The sequence below is a fragment of the Entelurus aequoreus genome, linkage group LG27 (assembly GCF_033978785.1).
Source record: "Entelurus aequoreus isolate RoL-2023_Sb linkage group LG27, RoL_Eaeq_v1.1, whole genome shotgun sequence".
NCBI classification, from domain to species: domain Eukaryota; kingdom Metazoa; phylum Chordata; class Actinopteri; order Syngnathiformes; family Syngnathidae; genus Entelurus; species Entelurus aequoreus.
Window position 1 is genome coordinate 16,196,137 of NC_084757.1, and position 18,503 is coordinate 16,214,639.

General features: G+C 40.9%; 1 protein-coding gene across 1 annotated transcript; it reads right to left on the reverse strand.

The window, feature by feature from the left end:
* Positions 1-248: 248 nt before the first annotated feature.
* On the reverse strand, positions 249-3,111 carry LOC133644028 (ras-like protein family member 11B). The gene is made up of 4 exons (XM_062038343.1): positions 2,887-3,111; positions 2,743-2,799; positions 2,300-2,379; positions 249-1,088 (listed from the first exon to the last, which is right to left on the reverse strand). The coding sequence occupies exons 1-4, from the start codon at positions 2,999-3,001 to the stop codon at positions 594-596; spliced, it is 747 nt and encodes a 248-aa protein (XP_061894327.1). The 5' UTR covers positions 3,002-3,111; the 3' UTR covers positions 249-593.
* Positions 3,112-18,503: the final 15,392 nt, after the last annotated feature.

Consider the following 18,503-nt stretch of genomic DNA (forward strand, 5'->3'; position numbering starts at 1 on the left):
ACACATGGTTTAAAAAAATTTACAAAGCATACGGTCCCTTGCAAAAAGTATTCTCTCCCTTGGATTTTTCAGTTTTGTATGGCTTTTATAAACAATCAGTCAAATTAAAAATGTAAAGCTTTCGCTAAAATATTTCACTCATGTTATTTTTTAAAGTGATTGAGCCAATTCAGCTCGTTAGATAAAAGTGTACTACAAAGTTAACATGCTGGTGGTAAGAAGAAAAAGACAAATTCAAAATCATAATTTTATTGTGACCAAACCACGTGAATCGCCAACAAATAATAAATAACAACAGGCCTCACTTCCTGTTTAAAGTGCATCAGTGATAACGCTGCCATGCTAACACCCGCCATGTCCATGTGCTCTCGTGTGTGCTGGCGCCACCATCAGGCCGTCAAAGGCAACTAAACAGAAGACCGTCTTCTTTCATGGTGCGTTTGTGTCCTCAACACCTGCTGAGCGTCCTCGCTGCTGCAGGACGTGACACCTCACCTCACCTCTGCCAGCACAAAACTTCACATGTGAAGCTTCAAAACATTCCCGTGGCCGCCGTAGACCACCTGTAGCTCCGCCCCCCTCTGTCCTCACCCTCACACAGAGGTCACGGTCCTGACCTTGGCTGACAGCGCCTGCTTGAAGCGCCTCTTCAGGTCCTGCATGTTGGGCGACTTGGGCCTGGGGATGAGCGGCGAGCGTTTCTTCTCGGCGGGGGCGGGTGGCGGCGCGGCCATTGGCTGCTTGGCGAGCTGGCAGCACAGCCGGTGGAAGGCGCCGTGCACCTGGCTGTAGTCCTCGCTGGCCGACACCTCGTAGAAGGCGCAGCCCAGCGTGGCGGCCAGTAGGGGCCCCTGCTGGGGGTCCACACGCCTAAGGTGCAGGAGGTCGGTCTTGTTGGCCAGCAGGATGACGGGCGGCGCGGCGGCGCCTCCTCCCCTGTTGGTGGCGGTTTGGGCCACAAGCTGGTGCAACTGGGGCAACAAGTCGAAGCTGCGGCGGTCGGTCACGGAGTACACCAGCACCACGGCGTCGGCCCATTGGATGGACCAGGTCACATGATCAGGAAGGACGATGCCTTGGTCGGTCAACTGGAAAACAATAGGTGAGACATTTAATCCCGGTTTTTTGGTTCAGTTATGCTCAAAACTGGTACCACTACCACTTGATTTAAGTACAGTCTTTTATTTTCCCATATTCAAACTTGTTTTTAATGACTACATAGGCCAGGGGTGTCAAGCCGGAATTTTTTGAATGAAAGAAACTGCTGTTCTAAATGTGTCCACTAGATGTCGCAATAGCAATTCTTTGTATCTTTGAAGATTGTTACATATGTAAAAAAATAATAAACCAAATGAGCAAACTAAATTAAGTTAAAGTACCAATGATTGTCACACACACACTAGGTGTGGTGAAATGTGTCCTCTGCATTTGACCCATCCCCTTGTTCACCCCCTGGGAGGTGATGGGAGCAGTGAGCAGCAGCGGTGGCCACGCCCGGGAATAATTTTTGGTGATTTAACCCCCAATTCCAACCCTTGATGCTGAGTGCCAAGCAGGGAGGTAATGGGTCCCATTTTTATAGTCTTTGGTATGACTCGGGCCGGGGTTTGAACTCACAACCTACCGGACACTCTAACCACTAGAGCCACTGAGTAGTACATAAATAACATCCTGTAATTTGATTTTGATGTTATTTTGTTGGTATAAATAACGAATAAAAAGGTAGAATACTATTAACCGCAACATGTAAGTGTAAAAAAAAAAATTATGATTTGTACATTTTCAGAATGTGCTTGTTCTATTTTTAAACAAAACAATCTGAAGTTGTCTTCATTTTTAAGTTGTCATGCCGTGATTTTACCAGTCCGGCCCACTTGACATAGGCCTACTACGCTACTGCATTTTAATGTTGCCCATTAGAGCAAAGTGTTTTCTGAGTTGGTACTTGGTGGGGAAAAAAAGTTAGACATTTTCCCCACTTTGTCCTCATAGGGTCACGAGTAAGCTGGAGCCTATCCCAGCACGAGGAGAACAAGCAAACCGGGGCTGTGTAAGGTTACTCCATTAACCTAAATGGACCATTAGACTGGATGCTTCTCCCAGACACACGCTGTCTGGGTTTGGTTTTGGACCGCTTCCCGGCCCGTTTTGATTCCGAGCCTTTCAGACAAGCCCCTGGGAGACACCCCCCCACCCCCCTCCCGTGTTGGATGTGTTGCATCACAGACTGCTCTGCACAAGTCATCATGGCCAACAGACAAGAAGAAGGGGGAAAAAAAGGAGGATGTGGAATTATTACCTCTGCACCTGGAGTGTCTTGGACTTGCAGGCTGACTTGGTTGTCTCCATCCACTTGGATCTCCCTGGAGTACAGGTTACCTACACACACACACACACTTATTAATGACTTGTTCCACGTTCCTATATGCATTGCATTCTACTTTCTAGCGCACCTTTTTTATTGCAACAAACACAAACCGGCATTTTTAATTTATTTTTTTTTTAAATTAGACTTAGACTTCCTTTTTATTGTCATTCAAATTTGAACTTTACGACATTTCGTTACATTAGCTCATGGTAGTGCAGGATTTAAAAAGCAATAAGGTGCATATATAAATAAATAAAGTTACTGTACAGATAAATATATTGCACTTTTTCATGTGTGCATATAAATAAACCTTTGTTTATATGCAACATTTACATATAAGCAAAGAAATAAATAATAATAATGATCAAACTCACCGGCATTTCTCTCGTAGTCTCCAATGAAGCGCCTTGTCAGAAACCTCACCACCAGCGCTGAAAGGAAGCAAAGCAACATGTTTAATGCCGTCCTTTCTGCATTTAAATGTTATGTTTTGACTAAAAACTGGTTCTTTTTTTTACCTGTTTTCCCCACTCCACTGCCCCCTATGACTGCTATCTTGATAGCCCGGTTAGCCGGCGAGAACTGCGGGGCGGCACACTCCGCAATGGTGGTCATATTCTGGATGAGACGCATTTTCTTTCTCCTTTTCGGTCCGAAAGGTAAGCTCCAAGTATTTTTAAAAGTAGCAGAGATGAGGGGGAAAAAAAACAATCCTTTTTTTTGTGTCTTGTCTGCCTGGAGAAGAGGAGTCTCGTCTGACTGACTGAGGGCGAGCACGGCTTTTATAAGGCAGCAGCGGTGCCGTCTTCTGATTGGCTGACGGCGAGCTGCCTGTCCGAGCTGACCCCGCCCAACGGGTTTCAGCCACGCCTCCTCTTCCGGCAACAGGTGGGAGCTCATGTTGGAAAACTAGTCAAAGCAATTACTATTATTCTTATTGGTGGAAGCTTTATTTTAAATAGAGGGTTGTCATCCGACGTATAACAGAAGACAATACACCAAACTAAATCCTAATTGACGTATTTGAATTACATTTTGAAATCAACTATTTCCATTGTAGGCCTTATACATTGTACTGTAGGTGTTTTGCACTGTGATTGTACTTCATCTATGTATATTCTGGTGCACAATATGTATTCTATATCATCTATTATTAGTAGTAGTATAGTCTGCATGATAAAATGTGCATTGCCAAATACCATAGGTTTCACTATTGATGATGCTCGCCTTATATACAAAACCCAAAACCAGCGAAGTTGGCACGTTGTGTAAATGGTAAATAAAAACAGAATACAATAATTTGCAAATCCTTTTCAACCTATATTCAATTGAATAGACTGCAAAGACAAGATACTTAACGTTCAAACTGGAAAACTTTTGTTGTTTTTTGCAAATATTAGCTCATTTGGAATTTGATGCCTGCAACATGTTTCAAAAAAGCTGGCACAAGTGGCAAAAAAGAATGAGAAAGTTGAGGAATGCTCTTCAAAACTGTATTTGGAACATCCCTCAGGTGAACAGGCTAATTGGGAACAGGTGGGTGCCATGATTGGGTATAAAAGCAGCTTCCATGAAATTCTCAGTCATTCACAAACAAGGATGGGGCGAGGGTCACCACTTTGTGAACAAATGCGTGAGCAAATTTTTGAACAGTTTAAGAACAACATTTCTCAACGAGCTATTGCAAGGAATTTAGGGATGTCACCATCTACGGTCCGTAATATCATCAAAAGATTCAGAGAATCTGGAGAAATCACTGCACGTGATATTACGGAACTTCGATCCTTCAGGCGGTACTGCATCAAAAATCGACATCGGTGTGTAAAGGATATCACCACATGGGCTCAGGAACACTTCAGAAAACCACTGTCAGTAGCTACAGTTCGTCACCACATCTGTAAGTCCAAGTTAAATCTCTACTCTACAAAGCGAAAGCCATTTATCAACAACACCCAGAAATGCTGCCGGCTTCGCTGGGCCCGAGCTCATCTAAGATGGACTGATGCAGAGTGGAAAAGTGTTTTGTGGTCTGAAGAGTCCACATTTCAAATTGTTTTTGGAAACTGTGGACCTCGTGTCCTCCGGATAAAAGACGAAAAGAACCATCCGAATTGCTATAGGCGCAAAGTTCAAAAGGCAGCATGTGTGATGGTATGGGGGTGTATTAGTGCCCAAGACATGGGTAACTTACACATCTGTGAAGGCACCATTAATGCTGAAAGGTACATACAGGTTTTGGAGCAAAATATGTTGCCATCCAAGCAACGTTACCATGGACGCCCCTGCTTATTTCAGCAAGACAATGCCAAGCCACGTGTTACATCAACGTGGCTTCATAGTAAAAGAGTGCGGGTACTAGACTGGCCTGCCTGTAGTCCACACCTGTCTCCCATTGAAAATGTTTGGCGCATTATGAAGCCTAAAATAGCACAACGGAGAACCCCCGGACTGTTGAACAACTTAAACTGTACATCAAGCAAGAATGGGAAAGAATTCTACCTGAGAAGCTTCAAAAATGTGTCTCCTCAGTTCAAACGTTGACTGAGTGTTGTTAAAAGGAAAGGCCATGTAACACAGTGGTGAACATGCCCTTTCCCAACTACTTTGGCACGTGTTGCAGCCATGAAATTCTAAGTTAATTATTTTTTGCCAAAAAAAAATAAAGTTTATGAGTTTGAACATCAAATATATTGTCTTTGTAGCATATTCAACTGAATATGGGTTGAAAATGATTTGCAAATCATTGTATTCCGTTTATATTTACATCTAACACAATTTCCCAACTCATATGGAAACGAGGTTTGTACATCAACTATATGATTTGCCTGAGTAGCTGGACAGGAAATAAAACAATTTAAAAAAACTGCAAAACACAGGGTTAGGCATCCAAAATTGCGTGCAAGCTGTCGCCCAAAATGCGTGAACCGCATGAGCCTTTTACCTAATGGAGACAAAATATGCAGTGCAACACATGGTAATGTAACGTTTTAGTGTAATTCCACGTGTTGCATGTTTTTCTACGTTTTCTTTCCTTCTTCTTGAGGAGCGTGCCCTTGTTGTGTTGCTGCAGGCGACTTGTCCTGACAAGTTCTTCCACACGGGGAGTGGGTGTGGGGGGGGGGGGGGGGGGTTTAAACGGCTGCTTAATACCCACACCCTCCACCCCCCTCTTTAAAGCATCCAAACATGCCGCACATGAGCTGATGAGTGACACCGTACTGCATGTGTTCATGTCATCCATGACCAGCTAATTCTTATTTAACCTCAGCTTGTGTCCCACTTTCAATTTTTGTTGGCCTGCGCAGTCAACCTCCGCATGCCTGCATGGGCCATCTTTCGTTGGAGCTCTGAGCTATGTTGGCATGCCCGTCGTCACTCATTACGCTCTGGTATGTATTTCTGATAAGAGCGCTGGCGACAGCGAGCATGGAGATTTAATTTGTACGCCATGTTGAACTCATCCACCTCGGCGGCGCTGATGACGAGGCAGGCGCGTGCACATACCTGTATAATAATAATGTATATGCAGAGTTAATTTGCAAAAGCAGGTATCTACGCTTTTATTCTATTTTATCCAACACTCTCAAATATGACTTTGAATGCGGAATAAAAATAATGTTTTTATATTCAACGGATTTGTCAAAAATGTGTACAAAGGTACACTGATTTTCCACAAATATTTTGGACAAAATTTTGCACTTGTTATTCACTTGTAATTTAAGTATGACTGCTAATGGGGCCAATGAAAGTTGTAAGTGAGAGCACTATTGAAACAAGATTTGTCATAAAAGTAACAGTGACGGTAAGATTTGATTTATTAATTGTATTTATCATATATATGTATTTCACATTGTTTTCTATGATTATTCTCTATAAAATGTGTTTGTGTTAATTTGTTTGGGTGTCTGCAACGCATTGCTTGGATTTACATTGCAGTATTTATACTGGTAAAAATGACATAGGTTTTTTTTATTTAATACAATTCAGTTTTCATTGCACCATTCGGAAGGGTTTATTCACGAAAACTGAGATACTACTGTACTGTTTTCTTTTTGCTTTTTATTTTTCCATCATATTTACTTTTTGTCATTATATTCTTTCCATAATGAGGAAAAAATACAATCTTTTTTCAAAAATCCTTTAATTTCTTTACTGATTGAGTGCGTTTATACTGTATGTATATATATATATATATATATATATATATATATATATATATATATATATATATATATATATATATATATATATATATATATATATATATATATATATATATATATATATATATATATGTACATATATATACTTTTTTTTCCTTTTTCTGCAAAAGAAAAATAGAAAAAAACATTTTGTTTTTATTTTTTGTAATCTTTTTCTTGTTTTGGGGTAAAACAAATTAGAAAAAAAACTATTTTTAAATCGTTTTTTTCTCTTATTTATTATTTGTCTACCTTCTAAATCAAAAACATATAATGGAAAAAACAGATTAAAAAAAGCAAGTACATTTTTCCATGTCTTTTTTTCTTTCCCCCCCACAAACAACATCAAGGAAAGGACAAAAGAGGAATAAAGTACATTCACTTCAACAGAATGACGGAATTACCGTGCAGCACATTTTGCTGTAGCCAGCCCACGCTGTTGCGCGCTTGTAGTGCGGAGGGATGAAAGGCATGAAAGTGTAGCAATAGGCTGAGATAATTGTAAGTGGCTGCAGATCATAAAAAGAAGGGATGCTTTTCAGCCTCCGGGCAGCTGAGGAATCACTCATTTGCTGTACAAAGGACACACAAGTGACTCATCAGAGCTTGCCTGTGTCAATTAGAATAAGAATAGGTTTGTACAATACAGTGGTACCTCCATTTTCTTACCCCCGACTTTCCCTATGATTGAGTATGACTACTAAATAAGATGCTATGTGTCCAAAGAAAGTTGCTGAAGAAGGTGAGAAACACTATTGAATTCAAGAAGGAAATCGTAGCACACACACATATATATATATACATATATAAAGTACAGGCCGAAAGTTTGGACACACCTTTTCATTCAATGTGTTTTCTTTATTTTCATGACTATTTACTTTGTAGATTGTCACTGAAGGCATCAAAACTATGAATGAACACATGTGGAGTTATGTACTTCACAAAAAAAGGTGAAATAACTGAAAACATGTTTTGTATTGTAGTTTCTTCAAAATAGCCACCCTTTGCTCTGATTACTATTTTGCACACTCTTGGCATTCTCTCGATGAGCTTCAAGAGGTAGTCACCTGAAATGGTGTTCACTTCACAGGAGTGCTTGAAGCTCATCGAGAGAATGCCAAGAGTGTGCAAAGCCGTAATCGGAGCGAAGGGTGGCTATATATGGCCTAGTGGTTAGAGTGTCCGCCCTGAGATCGGTAGGTTGTGAGTTCAAACCCCGGCCGAGTCATACCAAAGACTTTAAAAATGGGACCCATTACCTTCCTGCTTGGCACTCAGCATCAAGGGTTGGAATTGGGGGTTAAATCACCAAAAATGATTCCCGGGCGCGGCACCGCTGCTGCCCACTGCTCCCCTCACCTCCCAGGGGGTGAACAAGGGGATGGGTCAAATGCAGAGGACAAATTTCACCACACCTAGTGTGTGTGACAATCATTGGTACTTTAACTTTAACTTTAACTTAACTATTTTGAAGAAACTAGACTATAAAACAAGTTTTCAGTTATTTCACCTTTTTTTGTTAAGTACATAACTCCACATGTGTTCATTCATAGTTTTAATGCCTTCAGTGACAATCTACAATGTAAATAGTCATGAAAATAAAGAACACGCATTGAGTGAGAAGGTAAATGATAAATGGGTTATACTTGTATAGCGCTTTTCAACCTTCAAGGTACTCAAAGCGCTTTGACAGTATTTCCACATTCACCCATTCACACACACATTCACACACTGATGGAGGGAGCTGCCATGCAAGGCGCTACCAGCACCCATCAGGAGCAAGGGTGAAGTGTCTTGCCCAAGGACACAACGGACGTGACTAGAATGGTAGAAGGTGGGGATTGAACCCCAGTAACCAGCAACCCTCCGATTGCTGGCCCGGCCACTCTACCAACTTCGCCACACCGTCCTTGGTGTGTCCAAACTTTTGAACTGTTCTGTATACTGTATATACTGTGTGTGTATATATACTCAAGTCAGTTACAATGAATTGATTAACGTGGACCCCGACTTAAACAAGTTGAAAAACTTATTCGGGTGTTACCATTTAGTGGTCAATTGTACGGAATATGTACTGTACGGTGCAATCTACTAATACATTCAGATTAAAGATTAAAGTACCAATGATTGTCACACACACACTAGATGTGGTGAAATTTGTCCTCTGCATTTGTCCCATCCCCTTGGGGAGCAGTGGGCAGCAGCGGCGCCGCGCCCGGGAATCATTTTGGTGATTTAACCCCCAACTCCAACCCTTTGTTGCTGAGTGCCAAAAATCAAATAATTGATGAGACTCTTGGAACAAGATATGTTGGACTTTGTGGGAACACTTTGGGCAAGACTACGGTTGGTTTCTCTATAATTTTGTTAAAAAAAAGTTGAATGAACACAGAAAATGTACCTTTTCACTCCGCCAGCTTTCTTCTGGGCATCATGTATTTGTACAGCAGACCTGGCGCCACTGGTAGGGCTCAGTCATATGAATACGTCAACACGTCCGCCATTTTGAGCAGGGCTTTGTCAGACCGATCCGATCTGACTGGCACCGACATTGATCATTGATAGACCTGTCTCTTTGACTAATACAGTAAATAGACACGGCTCCCCCTTGGATTTCCCCCGTGTTTTGGACTTCCCTGTCGGCGACCGGTAAAAGACCTTTTCCTCCGAGCCTCTCTCAAGTCCAACTTCAGTGACCTCTGGCCTATCGTACCAACCTTCAAAAATTCCACAGACCCCTTCCAGATCTTCTGGAATCTGCACGCTTTTCCCCATGTTTACGTCTGTAAGGATGTACGCTGTGCCCGTGTATCCAAACGCTTTCGTGCAAAACCACCCCAAATTTCAAATCTGATCAGAACTTTCTGGAAATCCCCTCAGAAATAGTTCTGTCCCGTATCAAGGAGGTCTTTAACGTCTTCTTACGTTCGCGTGACGATCCCAGCTGCTGTTTGCAACATGGCTGCCTGGAGGGCACTAACTTTTGCGGGGTACTTGGCTGGATTGAGGGCAATTGTCAGGCATCATTGGGGGTATTCATGGCACGTGGAATGTGGGGATAATTAGGGGGGGGGGGGGGGGGGCAGGTGAAATCCAAAGTATTCACAGAAGGATGTCCTTGTTGACACACTCGTGAGTAACTTCCCGAGGTGTCCTAGCCCACAAAAAGAGGCATACTTCTTTGGCCCCCCCAAGGCCGGTTCTTTGTAGGATCAAACCTCATGATCCAACCGTCAAAGCCTGCTCTTGAGATTGGTGTCATTGTCATTAATGGGGAGTCCATTGCTGGGTATGTTTGTGTACGTCCGCCATCGATTAGCATTCCCAATGAGCAATGGTATTGGCCATCGTATTGAAATGTAAACCCCAATGCACTGCATTTGCATACTTCTGAATGTCAACAATGTGTGTGTGTGTGGGTCTGAATGACAATAGTCTCACACACACACCTCCTCCCACCTGAGGAATGCCAGCCTTAAGCTTACACACACACACACACACACACACACACACACACACACACACACACACACCCTCCCCCGTCCTCCGAGCCACGAGTCCAAAGCTGTGAGGGAACTTGATGGAAAATATCTGAATCTAGATTCAATCTCCATTCATGTTGCTGCTGTTTACATTCCACGGCTGATCTCTGGCACGGCGTCAGGATCATTGGCCCGTGCGCTTATTTTGCACACGTGCGTATGTGTGTGTGTGTGTGTGTGTGTGTGTGTGTGTGTGTGTACAGTGCCAGATTAAAAGCACTTAGTGTTGCAGACATAGACAGTGTGCATGTGACCATGGACACAAATGTTTGCGCTAAGACGTTTAACTGCAGGATTATCCTCTTTTCACTCTCTGCTTATGCTTCTTCTCACGTGCAGCGCTGCTCAATGAACGACCGCACGTCTTTATTATTTTACTCTGCTCAATATGACAAAATTACAAGTTTGAATTACATTTAAAATTGTCAGATCTACTCTAAATTACATTTAGATTGGTCAATTCTAGTGTAAATCAGACTTCAATAGGTCAGATATAATCTAAATCCACCTTGGATTGGTCAAATCTAATCTAAATCCGACTTTGACTGTTCAGTTCTCGTCTAAATCAGACTTAGATTGATCAGATCGAATCTAAATCAGATTTTAATTGGTCAGATCTGGTCAAAATCAGACTTTGATTGGTCAGATCTAGTCTAAATCAGACTTGGATTGGTCAGATCTAGTCTAAATCAAACTTGGATTGGTCAGATCTAGTCTAAATCAGACAGGGATTGGTCAGATGCGGTCAAAATCAGACTTTGATTGGTGAGATCTAGTCTAAATCCCACTTGTACTGGTCAGTTCTAGTCTAAATCAGAATTAGATTGATTAGATCTAGTCTAAATCAGATATTAATTGGTCAGACCTAGTCAAAATCAGACTTTGATTGGTCAGATCTAGTCTAAATCAGACAGGGATTGGTCAGATCTAGTCTAAATCAGACAGGGATTGGTCAGATCTGGTCAGAATCAGACTTTGATTGGTCAGATCTTGTTAGGATCCGCTGCTCGGATCACAGTTTGTTTACATTTTAGTGCCACGTGTGTTTGTTTCTGTTGCCATGATGGCAGATTTTGCTCACCTGCCTCTGGTTAGCGTTCGGGAGGCGCACCTGTTGCCCGAGCGCTAATCAGAGGGCTATTTAGTCTTCGCCCGGGCGGCACTCTGCCTGGCTTCCTAATTTGCTTATATGCAACAAGTAACGACCACTTTGTTTTCTGCTAGCTTTCATGCTATGTATTTTTGCTTGCTAGCTCCCACGCTAGCCCCTTTGTTTTTTGTCTTCCGTGCTATGAGCACATTTTTGTTTTTTTTCTATCTGATTTATTTGCTGAAATAAATCATTTTCCTACCTGCAAGCTGTGTCCGAGCCGTCTGCATCCTTGGGAGAACACCTCGCACCACGATGCGACCAGGCAGTTACAGTAAAAAATACATAGCATGAAAGCTAGCAGAAAACAAAGTGGTCGTTACTTGTTGCATATAAGCAAATTAGGAAGCCAGGCAGAGTGCCGCCCGGGCGAAGACTAAATAGCCCTCTGATTAGCGCTCGGGCAACAGGTGCGCGTCCCGAACGCTAACCAGAGGCAGGTGAGCAAAATCTGCCGTCATGGCAACAGAAACAAACACACGTGACACTAAAATGTAAACAAACTGTGATCCGAGCAGCGGATCCTAACAGATCTAGTCTAAATCAGACAGGGATTGGTCAGATCTGGCCAGAATCAGACTTTGATTGGTCAGATCGAGTCTAAATCAGACTTTGATTGGTCAGATCTAGTCTAAATCCCACTTGTACTGGTCAGTTCTAGTCTAAATCAGACTTAGATTGATCAGATCTAGTTTAAATCAGATATTAATTGGTCAGACCTAGTCAAAATCAGACTTTGATTGGTCAGATCTTGTCTAAATTAGACAGGGATTGGTCAGATCTGGTCAGAATCAGACTTTGATTGGTCAGATCTAGTCTAAATCCCACTTGGACTGGTCAGTTCTAGTCTAAATCAGACTTAGATTGATCAGATCTAGTCTAAATCAGATATTAATTGGTCAGACCTAGTCAAAATCAGACTTTGATTGGTCAGATCTAGTCTAAATCAGACAGGGATTGGTCAGATCTAGTCTAAATCAGACAGGGATTGGTCAGATCTAGTCTAAATCAGACAGGGATTGGTGATATCCGGTCAAAATCAGACTTTGATTGGTCAGATCTAGTCTAAATCCCACTTGTACTGGTCAGTTCTAGTCTAAATCAGACTTAGATTGATCAGATCTAGTCTAAATCAGATATTAATTGGTCAGACCTAGTCAAAATCAGACTTTGATTGGTCAGATCTAGTCTAAATCAGACAGGGATTGGTCAGATCTGGCCAGAATCAGACTTTGATTGGTCAGATCGAGTCTAAATCAGACTTTGATTGGTCAGATCTAGTCTAAATCCCACTTGTACTGGTCAGTTCTAGTCTAAATCAGACTTAGATTGATCAGATCTAGTTTAAATCAGATATTAATTGGTCAGACCTAGTCAAAATCAGACTTTGATTGGTCAGATCTTGTCTAAATTAGACAGGGATTGGTCAGATCTGGTCAGAATCAGACTTTGATTGGTCAGATCTAGTCTAAATCCCACTTGGACTGGTCAGTTCTAGTCTAAATCAGACTTAGATTGATCAGATCTAGTCTAAATCAGATATTAATTGGTCAGACCTAGTCAAAATCAGACTTTGATTGGTCAGATCTAGTCTAAATCAGACAGGGATTGGTCAGATCTAGTCTAAATCAGACAGGGATTGGTCAGATCTAGTCTAAATCAGACAGGGATTGGTGATATCCGGTCAAAATCAGACTTTGATTGGTCAGATCTAGTCTAAATCCCACTTGTACTGGTCAGTTCTAGTCTAAATCAGACTTAGATTGATCAGATCTAGTCTAAATCAGATATTAATTGGTCAGACCTAGTCAAAATCAGACTTTGATTGGTCAGATCTAGTCTAAATCAGACAGGGATTCGTTAGATCTAGTCCACATCAGACAGGGATTGGTCAGATCTAGTCTAAATCAGACAGGGATTGGTGACATCCGGTCAAAATCAGACTTTGATTGGTCAGATCTAGTCTAAATCCCACTTGTACTGGTCAGTTCTAGTCTAAATCAGACTTAGATTGATCAGATCTAGTCTAAATCAGATATTAATTGGTCAGACCTAGTCAAAATCAGACTTTGATTGGTCAGATCTAGTCTAAATCAGACAGGGATTGGTCAGATCTAGTCAGAATCAGACTTTGATTGGTCAGATCTAGTCTAAATCAGACTTTGATTGGTCAGATCTAGTCGAAATCAGACTTTGATTGGTCAGATCTAGTCGAAATCCCACTTGTACTGGTCAGTTCTAGTCTAAATCAGACCTAGATTAATCAGATCTAGTTTAAATCAGATATTAATTGGTCAGACTTAGTCAAAATCAGACCTTTATTGGTCAGATCTTGTCTAAATTAGACAGGGATTGGTCAGATCTAGTCTAAATCAGACAGGGATTGGTCAGATCTGGTCAGAATCAGACTTTGATTGGTCAGATGTAGTCTGAATCAGACTTTTGATTGGTCAGATGTAGTCTAAATCAGACTTGGATTAGTTAGATCTAGTCTAAATCAGACTTGGATTAGTCAGATTTAGTCTAAATCAGACTTGGATTAGCCAGGTATAGTCTAAATCAGACTTTTATTGGTCAGACCTAGTCTAAATCAGACTTTGGTTGGTCATATCTAGTCTAAATCAGACTTCAATTGGCCAGATATAGTCTAAATCAGACTTTTATTGGTCAGACCTAGTTTAAATCAGACTTTGGTTGGTCAAATCTAGTCTAAACCAATCTTGGATTGGTCATATCTAGTCGTTCCTTTCATTCTATGTAAAATTCTTAAATGGAAATCAAAAAACAAATTTCGGGCCATTTTTTTCTATTTTCATTTCTGAAACAAAAGTTGAAGAACTATTTAATGACACTTTTTTAAAACGACAAGTTTTTTCTTTCCCTGATGTGGGATCTGAGCCGAGGATGTCGTTGTGGCTTGTGCAGCCCTTTGAGACACTCGTGATTTAGGGCTATATAAGTAAACATTGATTGATTGATTGATTGATTGACAATAGGACTCCTGCTGAACAAAGATGTTAGCGTTATGCTAAAAACATGCTAAACGCAAAGGAAAAGCTAAAATACTCAATTTGTCATCACACAGATAACCACGCATCTTTGTATTTTGGATGAAGGTATATTCGATGTTTGTGTTTATCTGGAGAAATTAAAATCCATAAAAGGAAAACAGCACAAAATCTAATTTTATGGCAAGATTTGAGTGAAAATCAACCCTTTTTTGTTTGTATTAAAATCTGCCATATGTAATAAAAATCGAAAAACGGCACTCATTTTGTTTTTTAATTTGCGTTTCAGAATTGGAAATGGAATGAACGGAAGGTACACGGACCACTTTAGCTTTTCCTTTGCGTTTAGCATGTTTTTAGCATAACGGTAACATCTTTGTTCAGCAGGAGTCTTATTGTCGTTTTAAAAAAGTGTCATTAGTTGTCCAACTTTTGTTTCAGAAATTAAAATAGAAAAAATGGCCCAAAATTAGTTTTTTGATTTGCAGAATTGGAATTTAAGAATTGGAAATAGAATGAACTTGGAAGGTTCACCTCCAAATGGGATATTTCTAATTTCCCAGCAGTCTGGAATGAAACATTAACACACGGCTTATGTGTTGCTTTTTAATGTGAGCCGGCTTTTTAAATGCACTTATTATTAAGTTATTGTGTTTGTCAGCGATTCTCAATCTGCGGTATATACTAGTGGTTACTGTTCAAACTGTGTAATGTTATTGCAGCCCAAAATATTAAATATCCTTGTTTTATTGACTACTAAGGCCTACTACGCTACTGTATTTGAACATTGGTCATTATGGTGGTACTTAAAAGTGTTTTTTGAGGTGGTAATTGTTGACAAAAAGTTGTGAATGATGTTAGGGGAGATAAAAGTCGAGTGTAAGCACAAGTTCTTCTTAAACAGAACACGGCGTGCCTTCTTGTGTGTGTGACAGGATCCAGATATCATGTTTGATGATGTCCTCTTCGCCGTCTCCTGCCGGGGGGACACGGCGGCCCGTCTTTGCGATACGGGCTGGCCTCATACACGACACAAACAGCAGGCGATATTTATGTGTTCATAGGCTTAATTATGTGGTTTGTTTTGACGTCGGGGTGTAAAAGTGTCTTTGTGTGCACGCTGACGGACGAGCTCGGGATTAGACACCTGTGCACACACTCCTGCACGGACACGAAATATCCCGCTAAAGTGTGTTTTTTTGCTGAAATAAAAATGTTTTAATTGCATCACGAACAACTTGTGTGCTTTGTGCTTTTCAGCTTGGCTCTTCTTCAGAGGCTCATTAATCCCCTCTGTGTGTGTTTTTTGTTTTACAGAGTCAGGAGCAGCACACGCACGCACACACACACACACTCTTGTATTTGTTACCTTCTTGAGACCTCCGAAAAATGCCTACCTCTTGAGGACCACCCTTTCTAGATGTGTAAAGGTTTGTATTTACAACATTAATAATAGATACATACTATGCAAATATACAAAAGCTTGTTGTGAAAAATTAGTTGGAATTTCACAAGAAAAAGCTCACAATTTCTCGAGAAAAACTTGTAATTTTGGCAGTATTATAATAAAAGTCGTAATTTTTCTCAACACAAGTCAACATTTTACAAGAAAAACTGAACATTTGTGCAATATTATAATAAAAGTTGGACTATTACCCAAATGCAGTCGCAGCTTTACAAGAAAAGTTTAACATATTGACTATTTTATGAAAAGAGTCGTAATTTTACTCGACAAAAGTCACAATTTTATAAGAAAACATAAAAATGTTGGCAATATTATAATAATAATCGGAATTTTACTGGCAAAATTATGACTAAATTCATAATTTTACTCAAAAAATTTCACTATTTTACAAGAACAAAAAAAAAATTGGCAACATAGTGATAAAAGTTGGAATTTTATTTCATATTTTTTTGAATTTTTTGTTTGTAATTGGTTTTTAATCTTCATTATTTACTTCAAGTTATTACAGTATGTCTCTATATACATATTTATTTTATTTGTTTATAAATTGTGACCAAAGGGGCGCATTTCAATTTCTTACACACACTTGTTATTTCATACGTTGACCAGAGGGGGAGCACTTTTAAAACCGACACACAGTCAATTTGAAAAAGCCCTCCTTTTTGGGACCACCCTCATTTTGATAGAGTTCACCACCAGGGGTGCTAATGAGACATTCTCTATTAGATGCAATGGTTTTCCGTATTGGGACCATGATTTATGTCCTAACTTGTTCACACCTCCTTATATGGAAGCTACTTTTCCTGTTGGTGTCTCAAGAAGGATAGAAATACAAGAACACACGCACATAGGGGACTCCATCACCCGAAACATAAAGCTTAGCAAACCAGCCACAATAAAGTGTATCCCCGGGGCCAGAGCACCTGACATTGAAGCTAATCTTAGGGAGCTAACTCGCAACAGGCCTAGTAAACACGTACGACAGGCTAATCGCACCACTAATTATGCGAATATAGTTGTACACGTTGGCTCCAATGACACTAGAATGAGACAGTCAGAGATTACAAAGAGAAACATAGCCAGGACTTGTGATCTCGCCAGAAAGATGTCCAGGCATCGAGTAATTGTCTCTGGCCCCCTGCCTGCGAGAGGCAATGATGAGAGATATAGCAGATTAGTCTCGCTTAACAAGTGGTTGGCTAGCTACTGTAGGACGCAGGGACTAACGTTTATTGATAACTGGCCCTCTTTCTGGGGCAAACCAGGCTTGCTGATGAGAGACGGCCTTCACCCTAACCAGGAAGGCGCCATCATCCTGTCTAGAAACATAGACTACTATTTAAGTCTCACTTGACTGACTACACTAGAGCAAGCCCGGTCACAGGCAATTACAATGTCTGTTAGTCCGGGTGAGGAGTCAGTTAAGCTAGAACTAGCCAGCGCCAGGCTGGATAATCCATGTACGCATAGCAATTCTCTTAGAATAATACACAATTCACATAATGTTTTTTCTGTTGTGTCTGTGTCAGAGGTGGACATGCATTCTACTGAGGTGGCAAATTATGATATGTCCAGTCTATTGCAGCACCAAGCAAACAATCGGAAAATTCCCGTCATATCAATTCCTAGATATGGTCGAAACTATTTAAAGTGCACTACGCATAATAAACGCAACATTGTTAATATTGCCACTACGGATAATCTTAACAAAAACTCGTCAAAACAGCCCAATACCTATAATATGGGCTTTTTAAACATAAGATCATTGTCTCCCAAGGCGTTATTGGTTAATGAGGTCATTAGAGACAACAATCTTAACGTCATTGGTCTTAGCGAAACCTGGCTCAAACCGGACGAATTTTTTGCGCTCAATGAGGCATCTCCTCCTAACTATACGAATGCGCATGCTGCCCGCCCTCTTAAAAGGGGAGGGGGTGTCGCACTAATATACAATGAAAATTTCAACCTTACCCCTAACCTAAATAATAAATATAAATCGTTTGAGGTGCTTACTATGAGGTCTGTCACACCGCTACCTCTCGACCTGGCTGTTATCTACCGCCCCCCTGGGCCCTATTCGGACTTTATCAGTGAATTCTCAGAGTTCGTTGCTGATCTAGTGACGCACGCCGACAATATAATCATAATGGGGGACTTTAATATCCATATGAATACCCCATCGGACCCTCAGTGCGTGGCGCTCCAAACCATAATTGATAGCTGTGGTCTTACACAAATAATACATGAACCCACGCATCGCAACGGTAATACAATAGATCTAGTGCTTGTCAGGGGTGTCACCACCTCCAAAGTTATGATACTTCCATATACTAAAGTAATGTCCGATCATTACCTTATAAAATTTGAAGTTTTGACTCTTTGTCAACAAGCTAATAATAATAATAACTGCTATAGCGGCCGCAACATTAATGCTGCCACAACGATGACTCTTGCTGACCTACTGCCTTCGGTAATAGCACCATTCCCAAATTATGTCGGCTCTATTGATAAACTCACTAACAACTTTGACGATGCCTTGCGCGAAATTATTGATAGTATAGCACCGCTAAAGCAAAAAAGGGCCCCTAAAAGGCGCACCCCATGGTTTACAGAAGAAATTAGAGCTCATAAATTATCATGTAGAAAACTGGAACGCAAATGGCGCGCGACTAAACTTGAGGTTTTCCATCAAGCATGGAGTGATAGTTTAATAACTTATAAACGCATGCTTACCTTAGCTAAAGCTAAATACTACTCAAATCTCATCC

Coding starts and splice junctions, on each gene's coding strand:
- LOC133644028 (XM_062038343.1), bottom strand. CDS start 3,001: ATGCGTCTCATCCAGAATATGACCACCATTGCGGAGTGTGCCGCCCCG. Junction 2,380..2,742: donor AGACTACGAGAGAAATGCCG/GTGAGTTTGATC, acceptor GTGTGTGTGTAG/GTAACCTGTACTCCAGGGAG. Junction 1,089..2,299: donor AAGACACTCCAGGTGCAGAG/GTAATAATTCCA, acceptor ATTGTTTTCCAG/TTGACCGACCAAGGCATCGT.